Here is a 16780-nt window from a genome sequence, read left to right on the forward strand (position 1 = left end):
CATAGGCCTCGAACACCTACTGGTAGAGGTGACGCGGGTCGGCGGCGGTGGCAAAACAGCAGAGCTGCTGGGGGAGAAAGCAGGTCCCTGGTCAGGGGTCTTGCTCGTGCTCCCTCTCAGTGGCTGCCATTAAATAGGGAAGGGAAGTGCAGCTGGGAGGCGGGAGCTGGAAACCAGCAGGTGGAGGGGCCACAGGGGCAGCAGGAAAAACCTGTGCACAGAGGACACAACAGAACAACAGGAAAGACCGGAAAGACAGATAAAGAGGCACCAATTAAAAAAGCACAATAACAAGGCACCAAGGCACAGTAATAACAGACACAGACAAAGACAGCACAAAATCGGACACAAGCAGAGAGGCAGACAGAGGCCTCAAACACCTACTGGCCGAGATGCCGCGTGGTCAGCTCTCCCTGTGACTGTATGTCATTGACAGATGTACATCCTGGATACATATGTTTCTTTCAACCATTTAAAGCCAATTTCCTTATTATATTTTTTTACAGACTTGAATTGCAATAGGTTAACCTATTTTTAAATATATGTACTTACACAGCTAACTAGACTTATAAAGAAACATCTTACCCAAACACCCATACTACCAACCTGCCGTGAGAATACAAAGAGCTGTGATGCAGCCAGTACTTGCCATGTCAGATCGCTTTTTTCCTAACTGTACCTATTTGGTTCCATTTTTGTGAAATCGGTTGATGTTTGCACACTTCAGAGACAACAGTGTTTCATAATATAAGTGTTTATAATCAACTGCTATATGGTTTCTTTGGCTGCTATAGGCTAACTTACGGTTATTTGACAAACTAAATATATTTTCAAAAGCTCACAAAGTATTGCAATCTGTTCTTTTCATTTCATTATCTCAACTGACCTTACTGCTGCAGAGAACCTGAAATATAAGTGAGGGCACTCGTGAGAGGCCCCTGCGGTGAGCGGGCCTGCGCCAGCATTATGAAACGGAACAGAACTCAACTTGTTGTGCAGTCAGTGACTGCAGAGCTCTGGGCTGTGTCACTTTCACAATTGCTTTAGGGGCTCCCAGTTGTGAAGTTACTTTGTGCAGCTGCCTGCATATAGGAAAATGCAGAGCAGTCTCTCAGCTAAAGTAACAGTTACAGGCTGAATGAAGACGTCGTTTGGCATCCGGTGCTGCAGGAGACAGTACGGGCTACGTAGCACGTTGAAGATGTGGTTCCTCCCCCAGCAGACAACAGGTCTCCTGGGATTTGTAGTCCCTTTACCAGGCAGCTGCAGTGGTGTGGCATCCAGCGCTGCATTTGATAGTCCGGCACGATATAGCGTGTAGAAGATCTTGCCCCTCCTCCTCCAACTGCAGACAAACAGGTCTCCTGGGATATGTAGTCCCTTTACCAGGCAGCTGCAGTGGTGTGGCATCCAGCTGCATTTGATAGTCCGGCACTATAGAGCATGTAGACGATGTGACCCCTTCTCCTCCATCAGCAGACAAGCAGTTATCATGGGACTAATAGTCCCTGTAGCAGGCAGTCTGTTGACTAGGTCCAAACTGGGGTGGCGTGGTGGGCAAAAGAACGATGGATTTAACCCAGATCTTTTGACTGGGGGAGAATGGCTGCATTGACAGCATTCCGTCCATAATTTGTTTGCGTAACACTTTTCACCCTAATTTGGATGGGTATGCCCAAACGTGGGTCCCTTGCTCACTGTGCCACTGGATTCAAGCTAGCCTGGCTGAAGAAGGGTGACAAACCTGAACCGGTCCCGGGATGCTTGTTTCCGGTCCAGGGAGGACCTGACCTGGCAGTTCGGTCTGGATTGTTCCCATGGGGAACAGGGTCAAGACTGATTTGCGTATGGATGGGACTAACTAGGGTGGCATAGTGGGCAAAAGAACTATAGATTTAACCCAGATCTTTTGACTGGGGGAGAATGTTTGCATTGTCAGCATTTCGTCCATCATTTGTTTGCGTAAGTCTGTTGACAGTGCGTGTGGCTCTTTGTTGATAATTAAAGCTTGGCACAGTGGGGTGCTCTCCAGATCAGGCCGAACAGGGTTTTTCGGGTGGTCAGTCATAGCTCTGATCCTGTGCTTTCCTGTCTCCTCGGATTCCATACTCTTGCATGGACATATACTGACTGGGTTGTTACTACTTTGGCCTTTTACCATTTGCATACAGCCAGGTTCTGAAACTGGGATGGTGCAGTGAGCTAAAAAACGGTGTTGGATCTAGCCCTGATCTCTTGACTGGGTGAGAGTATTCTGTTTAATTCAGAGACTCTGTCCCTCACCACCCCTTGTTGTAAATATTTTACCATTGGAGAGCAGAGCCACAGACAACACAGTCCCTAGAGCAGAGTTCTTCAAACTGTGGGGCGCGACACCATCCTAGGGGGGGCGCGCACTTCTCTCTAATTTCACTACTCCTCTCTAATTTCACCTTTGTTCCCTGGCGCAAGTCGAGGGAGGAGGGAGGGGAAATCGACGGTGCACGAAGTGCCCTTGCTTTTGATATGTTTACCCTCCCAGGAGGGGGTAAATTCATTCAGATTCAGCGAGGAGGCAGGAAGTCTCCTCTGCTACACCGAAGGTAAACTGCCTCTCGAGGACATTTAATTTAGGAAATGAGGTCTGTGAGGGTTTCTGCTGATATTCGCAGAAGCCATGGTGACGCGGGAGGCACTGCTTCAGGTGACTGAGCCCAAATGCAAATTTTGCTTCGTGAAAAAATGGGAACAGCGCCAACTGCAAACAGGAAGCATTTAAAGTTGACACAGAGCCCGGGCCCCCCTTTGAGATGAAGTGAATCCATAACAAGAGCACATAATCATAAAGAACAAAACCATCCAGAAATTGGGCAAAGTCACAACATTCAGACCAAACAGGACATATCATTTTGACACCTTTAAAGCAATTGATTTGTGGTGCTTGCCAATGGTCCCTTAACCACACATTCCTGATTGCCTGTCCCCAGGTAGAGAAAAAGCACATAGATGCTGGGGGGGGGGGGTGTACTACTGATTTCAAATATCCTGAGATTGCGCTCGAGCTCATCTTTCCACCGCCCTGTGAGTGGTTCTACGGGCCCTGAAGTTTCTGAGGCGCCAGCGATTCTCTCCTCTGTAGTTTTCCGAAAAAAAACGCATTTTCCAAATTTTACGGCAGTTTTGTAAAAATCGCGTTCTTTTTACAGAACTGCTGATTTTGCAATTTTTTTGCAAATCGCGAAATCCTGGAGGGTCTGATTTCAGCTCTATGGATTAACCCCCTCCAGGGAGGGTTAGCGCTTCCCAGAAAGGAGACAAAGTTTCATTTAAAACTACAAAGGCAGGCGCGCAAAATGCCAGCCAGCCACGTGTTTTTTTAACCAGACTGCAAATTGCTTCTCTATAAATAAAGAAGCATGTTCCCTTTTATTATCAGCCATAGATTATTCAGGCAGCCCTAGAACACAAGTAAAAGTTATTTCAATTTATATTTGCTGTTCAAAGTATGCATGGACAAGTGCTAACAAAACAGCTTTAGGTGACTGCTTATTTTTGTACCGCCTGGGACATCAAAATAATGAGTTGGCAAAACTAATCACAAGACTGGGAGTTTGTTGCAGGATCACCACATTATTTATTTCCTACACCCTGATTCCTTGTTACTGCCATATTAGCAATAGTTTAACACATTTGAAACCCTACGCTGCCCTCAATAACATTCTGAGTTACTTCAAGTGTCTGGTAATGCACCTTGCATTCAGACAACTCGCTTCTCATTCTCAAAAATCCATCCACAGATTGACCGTCTGTGGCAAAAAACAGGCACACTCGTCACATTTATGTTGGTGGTGTTATCAATCAATGTCATGTGTAAAACAAAGCATCCTAATAAAAACAATTTGCGCACATTTTAGCTAGGAAAATGGTGGTTTTAGCTATGTAATAATCTGTAATTTCAGCACACCCACTCACAAACCTGCACTTAACTAAACACTCTGTTGTAATCAATAAGATGATGGAAACTCCAGGATTGATTCTTCAGTTACTTTATTAATTAAGATGTTAAGATAATAAGTTATAAGATACAAAACCCCATCAGGAGCAGCTGTCCTGCTGCTCAGCCCTCACTCAACTGACATTCATAAACTACCCACATTCCAATCATCCAACATTCCATATGACATGCATACCAGCTGTGCATCAGGGGAACACAAGATATAACATATCTCCCTTCGTTATGGGTACAATTGCATAAAGCAATAAAATAGTTGTCAATAAGATGCACTCTAGTGCACAAAGTCAAGGATATTAAAACAGTGCACCAAAGTACAAATGGACAACACAAACAAAATATTTTAACACATCCCGCACCGCATTACTTCCTGAAATGAACAACTATCTTCATCCTACATCCTTATGCCACTAATTATACAAGTTGGCCAGACCAGTATAACAAGCAAGACACAAAGGAACAAACTTAACGCAACACATATCAGGAAACACGCGCACATCCTAGACTAAGAACAAGTAGTCGCATAACTCATCCATACTACGGGAAACCACACACACACATCAAGCACACCTCAGCACCACACGTGCACACGACAAGCACTTACGTAGCCGGGAAACCACGTGCACACAACAAACCCAAACTGGACATATGCGGGAAACAACTTGTAGACAAGCTAATAAGTGGCTCAACAACCTGACGCCAACTCACACACAACACCCAGTGGGAACAAAGCTTGTTGAAATAAACATCAACACCGAAACAACACAACCAAGGGGTAACCATATACCACATAGCCCCCACAAACATGAGCTAATGAGTCGCCTAACATCTAGACACACTCACACACAACACTAGTTGTGGAACAACTCTTGTTAAATTAGCATCAACACCCAAACAACACAACCAAGGGGTGATCATATACCACATAGCCCCCACAAACATGAGCTAATGAGTCGCCTAACATCTAGACACACTCACACACAACACTAGTTGTGGAACAACTCTTGTTAAATTAGTACCAACACCCAAACCACACAACCAAGGGGTGACCATATACCACATAGCCCCCACAAACATGAGCTAATGAGTCGCCTAACATCTAGACACACTCACACACAACACTAGTTGTGGAACAACTCTTGTTAAATTAATACCAACACCCAAACCACACAACCAAGGAGTGACCATATACAGCATAACCACCTCCTACACGAGCTAATGAGTGGCCTAACAACCCTGACGCCAACTCACACACACCACCAGTGTGGGACAGCTCTTGGTAAATCAAAAACCTACACCCAAACCAACCAAACTCATAAATAAGACTATACAGCAGTCACCCTATACACAACCACAAATAAGGGTGTATAAAAAAAAAATTTAAAACACTTAAGAATAGTACAATAGTTCTCATTGGCTTTTTCACCAGGTCTCCATGCTTAAAAGCCTTTCTTGATCTCGAACATAGCCCCGAACGTAGACTCTCAGAGCCACCACAAGTACTGGAAACATAGTCACGCTGGCTCTTGGACCCCAAATTACGGTACCCCATTGTGTTGACCGTTGAACTTTACAGAAGAAAGTCATGTTGATAACACACTGTTACTTTCCATTTTCCGTTTTTCTCACTTCAACAAAATTACTTATCCTGGGTCTCAACTGTCTCAAAATCCGAGCACAATACCCTTAAAACCGCTGTACATGCACATGGACCTCCTGAACTGTCTCGCCTTCCCACAACTGCTGCGGAGTTACCACACGAGCCGCGCGTTACTTAGCAACCCTCATTGTTGCTATAAAAATGCAAATGGTTGCCAGCCACGTCAGAACGTAACGGCATGAGTCACCAGGAGCTGCGGCTTCTAATCCTCGAAGGAAGACAGAGGAAAACGTGTGACGTGGAACACGCAGCTTGTCCACCATGAGCCCCAACAATTGTAACACGTCATCAAACAACAGACGATCTCCCAGTGAGAAAATGTCCTCGAGCACGATGAACACAGCAGTTGACAGTTGGAGCCAAGTAAGATTACTCATCCAAGATCAATAAAACGTTGTTACTAAACCACCGTATTACCCTCGAATTCACTGTTTCTTTACTTCAGTTCCCCAGGCTCACACACCTAATAAGTCACTCGTTTTTTAAATTTCAATCCCCACAAGGTATATTCCAAGTAAATCCTCCTACTTCCAACACGAATAACAAAAAGCTTTTCCAAGGATTAGTCACATTTCCACACCAAGGCTCGATCCTCTGCCCCCGAAGTTCAAACTAATTTAAGGTCAGCGAGAGTCAATCTTTTACTCTTTAACATCCATGCGCAGACTTCTCACTGAGGCCCGATTTTTTTTTTCCTGCGTGTACAAGTAAACGGCAAAGCGGCAGTCATTAAACCTCCTCTCTCTTAATTCGCACACCACTCTCTGAGGCTCGTCTTTCTCCCTTGGTTACAAATGAACTGCAGAGCTGTGATTTTCGTCACTCTCCACCGAGGCTCGATTTAACCGCCCCCGATCCACATAGAATGACACAGCAGCTGCAAAATTATAAATGCTTTAAATGCTTTTTCACTGAGGCTCGATTTACTGCCCCCGAATACAACAAACAACTCGGTGATGGATCTGGCAAACTTCATCTTCAGGGCGACCGATGTACGGGTCACTGATGGGGTTAGTTTGCCAGACTGCGTCACACACATTTAAATTAAGAATCTTTTACCTCGAGATATCCCGGTTCCGCTTCCCTTACTCATCATGTACCTTTTCACTTCAGACTTGGATCTCTCTGCTTATTTCTTATCAGTACTCCTTAGCTTTTCATTTTCTTCAATTTTGCACGCGTAGATTCTCCAAAGATGCCGCCAAAATGTTGTAATCAATAAGATGATGGAAACTCCAGGATTGATTCTTCAGTTACTTTATTAATTAACATGTTAAGATAATAAGTTATCAATCAATCAATCAATCAATCATAGGCATTTGTAGAGCGCACTACTTACCCGGAGGGTCTCAAGGCGCTAGGGGGGGGGGGGGTGGGTGCTGCTACTGCTCGAACAGCCAGGTCTTGAGCTTCTTCCTCAAGGCGAGGTGGTCTTGGGTCAGGCGCAGGTCGGGAGGGAGGGAGTTCCAGGTCTTGGCGGCCAGGTAGGAGAAGGACCTTCCTCCTGTCGTCGCTCTTCGGATGCGGGGGACGGCGGCGAGGGCGTGACTGGCTGATAGGAGGTGTCGTTTGGGAGCGTAGTAGTTGATGCGGTTGTTGAGGTAGCTCGGGCCTTGGTCGTGAAGGGCTTTGTGAGCGTGGGTGAGGAGACGGAAGGTGATTCTCTTGTTGACCGGGAGCCAGTGCAGGTCTCTCAGGTGTTCGGAGATGTGGCTGTGTCGTGGGACGTTGAGGATGAGTCTGGCTGAGGCGTTCTGGATCCATTGGAGTCTCTTCTGGAGCTTGGCGGTGGTTCCGGCGTAGAGGGCGTTGCCGTAGTCCAGTCGGCTGGTGACGAGGGCCTGGGTGACCGTCTTCCTGGTCTCGGTGGGGATCCACCGGAAGATCTTCCGTAGCATGCGCAGAATGTTGAAGCACGACGAGGATACGGCGTTGACTTGCCTGGTCATGGAGAGGGAGGAGTCCAGGATGAAGCCCAGGTTGCGTGCGTGGTCTGTCGGTTTGGGTGCGGTGCCCAGGGCGGGGGGCCACCAGGAGTCGTCCCAGGCGGAGGGCGAGGATCCCAGGATGAGGACTTCCGTCTTGTCCGAGTTCAGCTTCAGGCGGCTGGTCGACATCCACTCGGCTACCTCTTTCATTCCTTCGTGAAGTTATAAGATACAAAACCCCATCAGGAGCAGCTGTCCTGCTGCTCAGCCCTCACTCAACTGACATTCATAAACTACCCACATTCCAATCATCCAACATTCCATATGACATGCATACCAGCTGAGCAGCAGGGGAACACAAGATATAACACACTCCTATTATGTTGGACATTATATGCTGGATATGGCCCCGGATATGCGCGCGGCGGTCAATTATGTAGTGTACCAGATTACAGAAATTTCTGTCAGGTATTGGGGGGGCCCAACAGCTGAAAAAAGTGAGCTGGGGGGGCTCAACCTACAAAAGTTTGAAGACCTCTGCCCTAGAGACTGCCCCTTCCCTAGGGGCGATAGCCAGGCTAAGGTGTCAAGCACAGCAAATACATGCCTATAAGAAACACTTTGTTTCGGGGGCGTTCCCACCTCTGGTCCAAGGGTTCCTTTGCTATCAGTCCACTCTCTCAAACTCAGATGCCTTTTCCAGCACCTTTAGTACTACAGCTGCCTCCAGGCCTCCTTCCTGTCAAGCTGGTTCTCGCTCTTCCCACAACGTAGGATACAGAGTTGGTATACATAATACCCTACCAGGTGTCTTTTCAGTCACTGAAAGGGCTCCCGCACTACCGCAAATACCCGTCTGTTGCCGACGGCTGCTCCTCGGTGTCTGTTGGTGCCTGCCTACTGCCGCTGACGCAGTCACTGAAAGCCTCAATCTTATTAAAGACAGCATTACTCCTCCACTACTGTGACTTATAGTGATACTGCTGTACTTGTTGTTCAGAAATAAAGACTTGATAATAATTCTGTGTTTGTTGGAAAACTGAGGACGTTATCATGACAATAAATGCGTACATTAAATAAAGGTATACTTATCTACACTAATCGTAGGATGAGACATAATGCCATAATTACTGATACACAACATAAGTTTGAGATTCTTACATTGATTCAGCACAAGTATTGTCAATTAAATTAATCTATAAGATATTAGGGCTAGTGCAAAATATATTATTGTTTAAATCAAATGCTTTATGGAGAAATATTAAATATGAAGGGCTATATATTTAACAGAGACAAATCCTGTGACATAAATTTTAGTGTCATATTTTACTAAGAAAATAATTAAGTTAAATGTGCAAAGGTTTAAAAGAATATCAGGGATAATTGATGTTTTGATAATAAAATGTTTTGTTTGTGTATGTATTATTGTCTTGAAGATACAGATTATGTGAAGCAAGGTGAAACATATGATAACTGTTTGTCTATCGGTCTTTTTTGGATTGAAGATATTGTTTATAACAACCCAATAATCATGTAAACAATATTGTTGTGTTGCATAAACTAGGGATCTGGCCAAGCTCAATAGGCTTTGGCTTTCCCACGCACGGGTGCCTGGACTAAGTTCAGTGCTCCATCGCTTAAACAGAATTCCAAGTTATTGTACCCCCACACACACACACAACCCCACAGGGCATACGTGTGGCGTGACGTGGCGTCCATGCTTTTGCTTTTTGTATTACTAACAGTTCTGCGAAGGGGTCAAGGATGCAGCGGTAATTCAAACCCAATTTTGTTCTTTAGCATAGCACTCACAAGTACTGTACTAAAAAAAAAAGACACTAAATATGTTTAAAAGTGTTTATTTCAACCGTCTAATCCTGTTGCTTAGTACTTGATTAATAACCACACAGAATATATTTAGAACAGCGCTCATGTATGTTACTAGCAGCAAGAATAATATTAACATTTGTAACAAGAGTGGAATGTTCCTTGGAGCTTAGCAACTGGAATACTTCTTCTATGTGCTACACTATGAGAGTTTGGAGTAGCTAACTTGCCTATAGAGTTTCTTGGACCTTGGCACACTGCATACGTATTCACATTTGAGAAGCAGTGACTATCAGACTTAAGTTAAGAAAGAGTGTTCCTTTGGAAGGAAAACACACATCAGCTGGGCTTAGATCTGCTCCTCTCTGATTGGCTCTCAACATAGGAACGGATGCTGCAGCCGTCTGGCAGGAGCTTTTGTGGTAAATTGGGACGAAGACCTCCCTAATTCAGTGGTCAATTCATGAGGTACATAGAGTGTTAATGACTAACTTTTACTCTGCAGTGGGGTACTTCCCATTAATCCGAGACCTAACTGCTATGAACTAGCATGATAAAAAGATTCCAACGAGAAAACATGTAAATTTTTCACATTCACTGTCAGACCTTGAAAGGCAGATATCATGGAGCTGGTAGCAGACTTGTGTCGCCTTGTGCGGTAGCAAAGTTATTGTTTGGATAAATTGAAACATTCATTAGTTCTCGGAAAGATAATGACATGCTGCACATCGACCACACACAGACAGGATAACGTGTTGGGAGTTTACAACAGTTGTGTGTCTAGTTATCTATTTGGGAAAAAAATATTGTCTGTGATAGCCATATAATCATGTAAACAATGTTTAGGTAATATATGTATTTGTATTTTTGAGATTGAAGATTGTTCTAATAAAATATATGTTCTTTAGGATATAAGACAATGCAGTTTCCAAAATTAAATAAGCATTTTGAGACCAGATGTTCAAGCTTCCTAGTCTTTAAGACATGTAGCTACACAGAGATTTGGTCGCTCAGGAAAGGCAGGATAATCCACTGGTGTTAAAAATGTTTTGTCCAGCTGGAAATTGAGAACAGAATTCCAGGAGAACACTGCCCAGCCAACACAGCCAAAGGATTGCTGTCTGGAACACAAAAGCATGGTCAATTAGACTTGATAGACCTATCAGAGAGAGACACTGTTCATGTAAGGCTCTTTAATGAAACAACAGGAATCCTTAAAGGATAAATTGGTAGAAGAGGTTATCCCAGAAGGACTAAAGCAGGCGAAGAAGAGGCCAAGAATCATAGAGACAACCTCCTGCACCCTTATGCATGAGTGAGAGAAGAAAGCGTGGCCGTGGTTCTCATGTATAATTCATTAGCAAATTGTTTTAAATGGATTTTAAAAATAAATTGGAGAATTTTGGAGGTTAGTGAGAAGAAGCTATCACTGTACCCCTCTGTTTGAACAGAGGTCAGAACCTCAGGAACCCTCACAACAATGACTGACATACCTGGGGCCGATGGTATAAGTACATCAGACCGTCCACCCTACTTATGGTAGGCATTCTGACTTACGTGTTTCTCTTCAGGAACACTATGAAAAGACTGGTTGTCTCAAACTGAAAAAATCTATGAAAAATGACAGACTCCCTTGTAGAAAGCTCTCAGGGTATCAAGTACATTATGTATTGGTTTTACAAAAAGCAAACTCTCACTTTAGGAGTAAAACCAAAAAGTCTGTTGTGCAACCGTGTGAAAAATGGCAGACACTCACCAAACTTTAGGTGCTTTTAGAGGAGCTCCTGTTGCTCCTCTGAAGACACAGGGATAGCCAGGTTGGTGGAGATCGCTAAATATAGTGCATGGTAGTCCAACGGGGTAGTGGAGGTTGTTACGCCTGTTCCTCTGGCAGCCCATGGACCCCTGTCAAATTATAAATTAGCGGGACAGTCTTCAAATGTAACTCAAAATAGAAAAATCACTAAAGAAAGGCGGGTTGGATTTAGGGCACTCTATCAAAAATGCAACAAAGAGTTACACCAGCCAAACCAATGACCCACCCACCATCCTTGTTTAGAGTTGGACAGATTGTCAGCCTTTCATCGGAAATCCCATTGAGTCTGTCGATGGAAAACTTCTTCCGATGAAGAAAGGGCTCGAAGAAAACCCATCAGACATTATTAGATAAAGCAGTGCTATATAAGAACCTTAAAAAAATAAAAATGTGTATTTGCCAAATTCATGTTTAAATCCCTGTGGTATTTTTATGGATTATTAACAAGAGAACTGCCAAGATACAGACATATTTTAGCTTTCCTAAATAAATCAGGTATTGATTGGGTAAAAAAGACTGAATTAAGTTCCCAAAACAGCCGTGAATCCCAGATCTCAGTATTATTGGTAGCACTTCTCTCTTCATTAACACAGAAGGAGAGGTAGTACCACCTCAAGCAAAGAACCGCTTCTCACTCTTAAGAGAAGGCACACTGGTGAGAATAGTCCCCTCTGATACCACCTGCACCAAACTCCCAGCTGAAAGCAGTCATGCTTTCGAGATTTGACCCCTCTATTACCAAATAAACTAGGCTTCTTGCTGACATCACAAATTATATTTAAAGTTTAGGGAATAAATCACATCTAAGATCGCCTTATAAACACTCAGCAGTCAAATACCATGAATTCAAATACATTTGTTGTTTTATTACGTCTAAAAACATACATTTCTTTTTAACATGTAACATCTAGCCATCATTGTGTACATTTCATAGCATCATGATTGTTTTTGCTGTATCATAATTTAGTTCATGTTAATGTTAAAGTAAATCCCGGTACACACCTCTGTAGTGTGGTTATTAAAGGCTCTTGGATGTCCATACATGGGTGGTGTTTGGTTATATATCATTAATACAGATCTATAAAGTATTGGGTTTCAAATGTATTATGCCACTAATGGAAGTATAAACCCTTTGTTCCTAAATATATATTCTCCAGTTTAGAACTTGTTGCTGTTAACGTGAAAGTAAAGTGAGTTTGACCCTGGAGCAAACCCCTGGAGTGTGTTATGTATAAGGATGGGTGTGCTGAAGAGCAGTCTTGTTGCTGTTCCTCACTGGCTGGGTGGTGAGGGTTTTCCCCAGTGTGTGTTCGCTGGTGGCTCCGGAGGGTTGCCAACCCACTGAAGCTCTTCACAAATTCAGTGCAATGGTATGGTTTTTCCCGTGTGTGTTCGCTGGTGGTTCCGGAGGGTTGATAACTGACTGAATTTCTTCATACATTCACTGCACTGGAATGGTTTTTCCCCTGTGTGTGTTCGCTGATGACTCCTGAGAGTTGAGGAATCACTAAAACTACTTCCACATTCATTGCAATGGTATGGTTTTTCCCCAGTATGTGTTCGCTGATGTGTTTGGAGTTGTGATAACCGACTGAAGCTCTTTACACATTCACTGCACTGGAATGGTTTGTACCCTGTGTGTGTTCGCTGATGACTCCTTAGAGTTGAGGAATCACTAAAACTACTTCCACATTCATTGCATTGGAATGGCTTTTCCCCGGTGTGTGTTCGCTGATGACTCCTGAGATTTGAGGATTGACTAAAACTACTTCCACATTCATTGCAATGGTATGGTTTTTCCCCAGTATGTGTTCGCTGATGTGATTGGAGATGTGATAACAGACTGAAGCTCTTTACACATTCACTGCACTGGAATAGTTTTTCCCCAGTATGTGTTCGCTGATGTGATTGGAGAGTTGATAACCGACTAAAGCTCTTTACACATTCACTGCACTGGAATGGTTTTTCCCCTGTGTGTGTTCGCTGATGTGTTTGTAGAGTTGATAACTTACTAAAGCTCTTTACACATTCACTGCACTGGAATGGTTTTTCCCCAGTATGTGTTCGCTGATGAGATTGGAGATGTGATAACTGACTGAAGCTCTTCACACATTCATTGCACTGGAATGGCTTTTCCCCTGTGTGTGTTCGCTGATGACACAAGAGATGTGAGGAATTACTAAAACTACTTCCACATTCATTGCACTGGAATGGTTTTTCCCCTGTGTGTGCTCGCTGATGTGTTTGTAGAGTTGATAACTTACTAAAACTCTTTACACATTCACTGCACTGGAATGGTTTTTCCCTAGTATGTGTTCGCTGATGAGATTGGAGATGTGATAACTGACTGAAGCTCTTCACACATTCATTGCACTGGAATGGCTTTTCCCCTGTGTGTGTTCGCTGATGACACATGAGATTTGAGGAATTACTAAAACTACTTCCACATTCATTGCACTGGAATGGTTTTTCCTCTGTGTGTGCTCGCTGATGTTTTTGTAGAGTTGATAACTGACTAAAGCTCTTCATACATTCAATGCACTGGAATGGTTTTTCCCCAGTATGTGTTCGCTGATGTGATTGGAGATGTGATAACTGACTGAAGCTCTTCACACATTCATTGCACTGGAATGGCTTTTCCCCAGTGTGTGTTCGCTGATGACACCTAAGAGTTGAGGAATGACTAAAACTACTTCCACATTCATTGCAATGGAATGGTTTTTCCCCTGTGTGTGTTCGCTGATGACACCTGAGATTTGAGGAATTACTAAAACTACTTCCACATTCATTGCACTGGAATGGTTTTTCCCCTGTGTGTGTTCGCTGATGACACCTGAGCTTTGAGGAATTACTAAAACTACTTCCACATTCATTGCACTGGAATGGTTTTTCCCCAGTGTGTGTTCGCTGATGTGATTGGAGATATGATAACTGACTGAAGCTCTTCACACATTCATTGCACTGGAATGGCTTTTCCCCTGTGTGTGTTCGCTGATGACTTCTGAGTGTTGAGGAATTACTAAAACTACTTTCACATTCACTGCACTTGATTGGTTTTTCCCCTGTGTGTGTTCGTTTATGTACTTGGAGGTCTAATAACTGACTGAATTTCTTCACACATTTAGTGCATTGGTACGGTTTTTCCCCAGTGTGTGTTTGCTGATGTCTTTGGAGTTGTGATAACTGACTGAAGTTCTTCGCACATTCACTGCAATGGTATGATTTTTCCCCTGTGTGTGTTCGCTGATTATCTTTTAGGTGTGTTAACTGACTAAAGTTCTTCATACATTCATTGCAATTGCACATTGCTTCTCCTGTGTGTGTTTGCTGATGGTTCTTTAGTAGCGATGACAAACTAAAGCTCTTGCTGCATGGGAATGATTTTTCTTTCTTGGTTAGTGTCTGTGGGTCGGGTTTATAATTGTCTGCATCCCATGACTGCGTTTCCTGAGGAGCTAACATGGTTGATGAAGCACTTGTGTTATTCTCACATTCCCGGTGTGTGTTTGGTATTTTGGGATGGTTGATTTCAGATTTCACAATGAAATACAAGATTCGCCAGCTACATATATTATTATTTTGGCAAGCTAAGCTTCTTTGTGGGTGGGTATGTCTTTAGATTGCATAATAGTTTTGTGTGTTACGGGTAAAGATTAGTCTTCCTTCTGGTCGATGCAAATTAGCACAGTCTGTTGTAGATCAAAGACCCTCTCTTTCTATTACCCTTCAGTTGTCTGGCTTCACTACCTTGTGTTTTTCTCGTGCTCATGTGGTTTGGCCAGAAAGAGTTTATAATACACTTAGCACGCTGAATGGTGGTCTGCCATCATTACAGGAAGCAGAGCAATGCTGTATCCACCTCATACCGAACACATGATCAAAGCTGGTGGTGCAGGCCTGTTTCTACAGGAGGTGGTTTGTCAGTGTTGTTGCCTTAATTTTCTAGAGGTCATTTCTTAGTCCTGTTGCGTGCATCCACTGATATGCTCTTGACTGCTTCTTCCAGGATCTATCAGTTTATGTTCAGGGTCCTCAGTCTCTGACTGTGCAGATCTTTTCCTGAATATTGGAGCTTATTTTGTCTAACCACTTTTTTCAGAATTGCACGATTACTGTCATTCTTCACGATCCTTTGTGCATTCAAGGCAGGTTTCCTATTGGATGTAAAGAGATTTAAAATCATTAAATGGAAATGTAAGAGAATGTGAATACACAATATTTAACTAGTTGTAAAAGATATCTCTTCTTTACCATTTTTGAAAGTTACCAAGGGCTATTTCACCATACACAGATATTTAACTAAATCTTTCATTGAACATGTCACTCTTACTTACTTCAGAAAAGGAGGTGATTTTCCAGTGTTCACAGAGTAACTTAGTACAGAAAGAGTACACATGGAGTGCCCACTCGCTAGAGGTACAGCGTTAGGAAGATGCAACATGGCCAAGATTTTATTTAAACAAGAAGGGATTGTGGAAAAAGAGATGGATCAGGATGTGCTGCTGTCACTTCAGTTTCAGGAAGTGTATAACAACGGTAACCTTTTCAAGAACCGTATCACAAACAAAACTCTTCAGGAAGTATATAATAAAGGTAACGCTCCAGGAAGTATATAAGAAATGAAGCTCCATTCACACTCTTCTTGACAATACTTTCCTGTTCACACTGGAGCAGCTGAAGTTCCAACTCCTGTCTTTACTTTTCTGTTTGTTAAGTTATCTTTGCCAGTTTCCTGGGGTTGGTTCAAGCATTTGTGGGAAGATTTCAGCATTGATTATAGAGATTCCATCACAACCTGTAATATACCTGCAATATCTCTGCTGCAAATGTGTCTGCTTTTTGTCTTTTTCTACCTTACCATGGCATCTGACTTAATGTTTTCCGTTTGGTGCCAGCATGCTACTCTGTGGGTGGATGGAGCGTTGGCAGAGTGCGACAAGATGTCCGTTGCTTGAGGGGGAGTGCAGCATTTACACCTTTGGGCATTTCTTGAAATCAACTTCACCTTACTCCCTGTTCATCGTCTTCCATACTCCCTTATGTCTGCGTACTCGCTCCACAGGGTTCACTCACAGCTAAAGCAGATGAGTGACTCGATGCAGACATCAGGTAATGATCTGATAGACAAACGGCCATGCTTGGCAGTACCAGGATCCCAAGCGTCATTAAAGAGGCTCGCCAGGAACATACAAACGGAGGAAGTGCACAGGTAGCTACTAATGAGGTACAAACAGAGGAGGCGAACCTGTAGGTATATGCTCCTTTTTCGGTCTGTTTCAGGACTTTACTGGGCTGGGTATTGGTGTGCACTATATCTTATTCCTGCGGCTGATAGAGGCACTTGCTGCAGGGGTGTTATCACTTTGATCCTTTACAAGAAGAGAGCAGAGCATTAGATAGCACAACACCTGGAGACTGCCTGCCTTGAGGGGAAGGTGAGGTTCCAGATGTCAGACAATATCAGCAAGGGACATGAATGGATCCTATTAATCACAGCGGCAAAAGAGACGGGTCTTCCACTGTTTCCGGATCAGTAAGTGATATTGACTCTTTCTAAA

The 16780-nt window shown here is 43.5% G+C and overlaps 1 protein-coding gene across 1 annotated transcript in view; it reads right to left on the reverse strand.

The window, feature by feature from the left end:
- Positions 1-12067: 12067 nt before the first annotated feature.
- The window catches only part of LOC147736855 (uncharacterized), a 182137-nt gene continuing 177424 nt past the window's right edge, over positions 12068-16780 (reverse strand). The window contains 2 exon segments of the mRNA XM_086952712.1: positions 12068-12602; positions 12604-14558. Coding sequence (XP_086808838.1) covers positions 12335-12602; positions 12604-14558 — 2223 coding nt within the window. The 3' untranslated portion in view covers positions 12068-12334.

Source organism: Lissotriton vulgaris, chromosome 1_2 (genome assembly GCF_964263255.1).
Source record: "Lissotriton vulgaris chromosome 1_2, aLisVul1.2, whole genome shotgun sequence".
In the NCBI taxonomy this organism is placed as follows: domain Eukaryota; kingdom Metazoa; phylum Chordata; class Amphibia; order Caudata; family Salamandridae; genus Lissotriton; species Lissotriton vulgaris.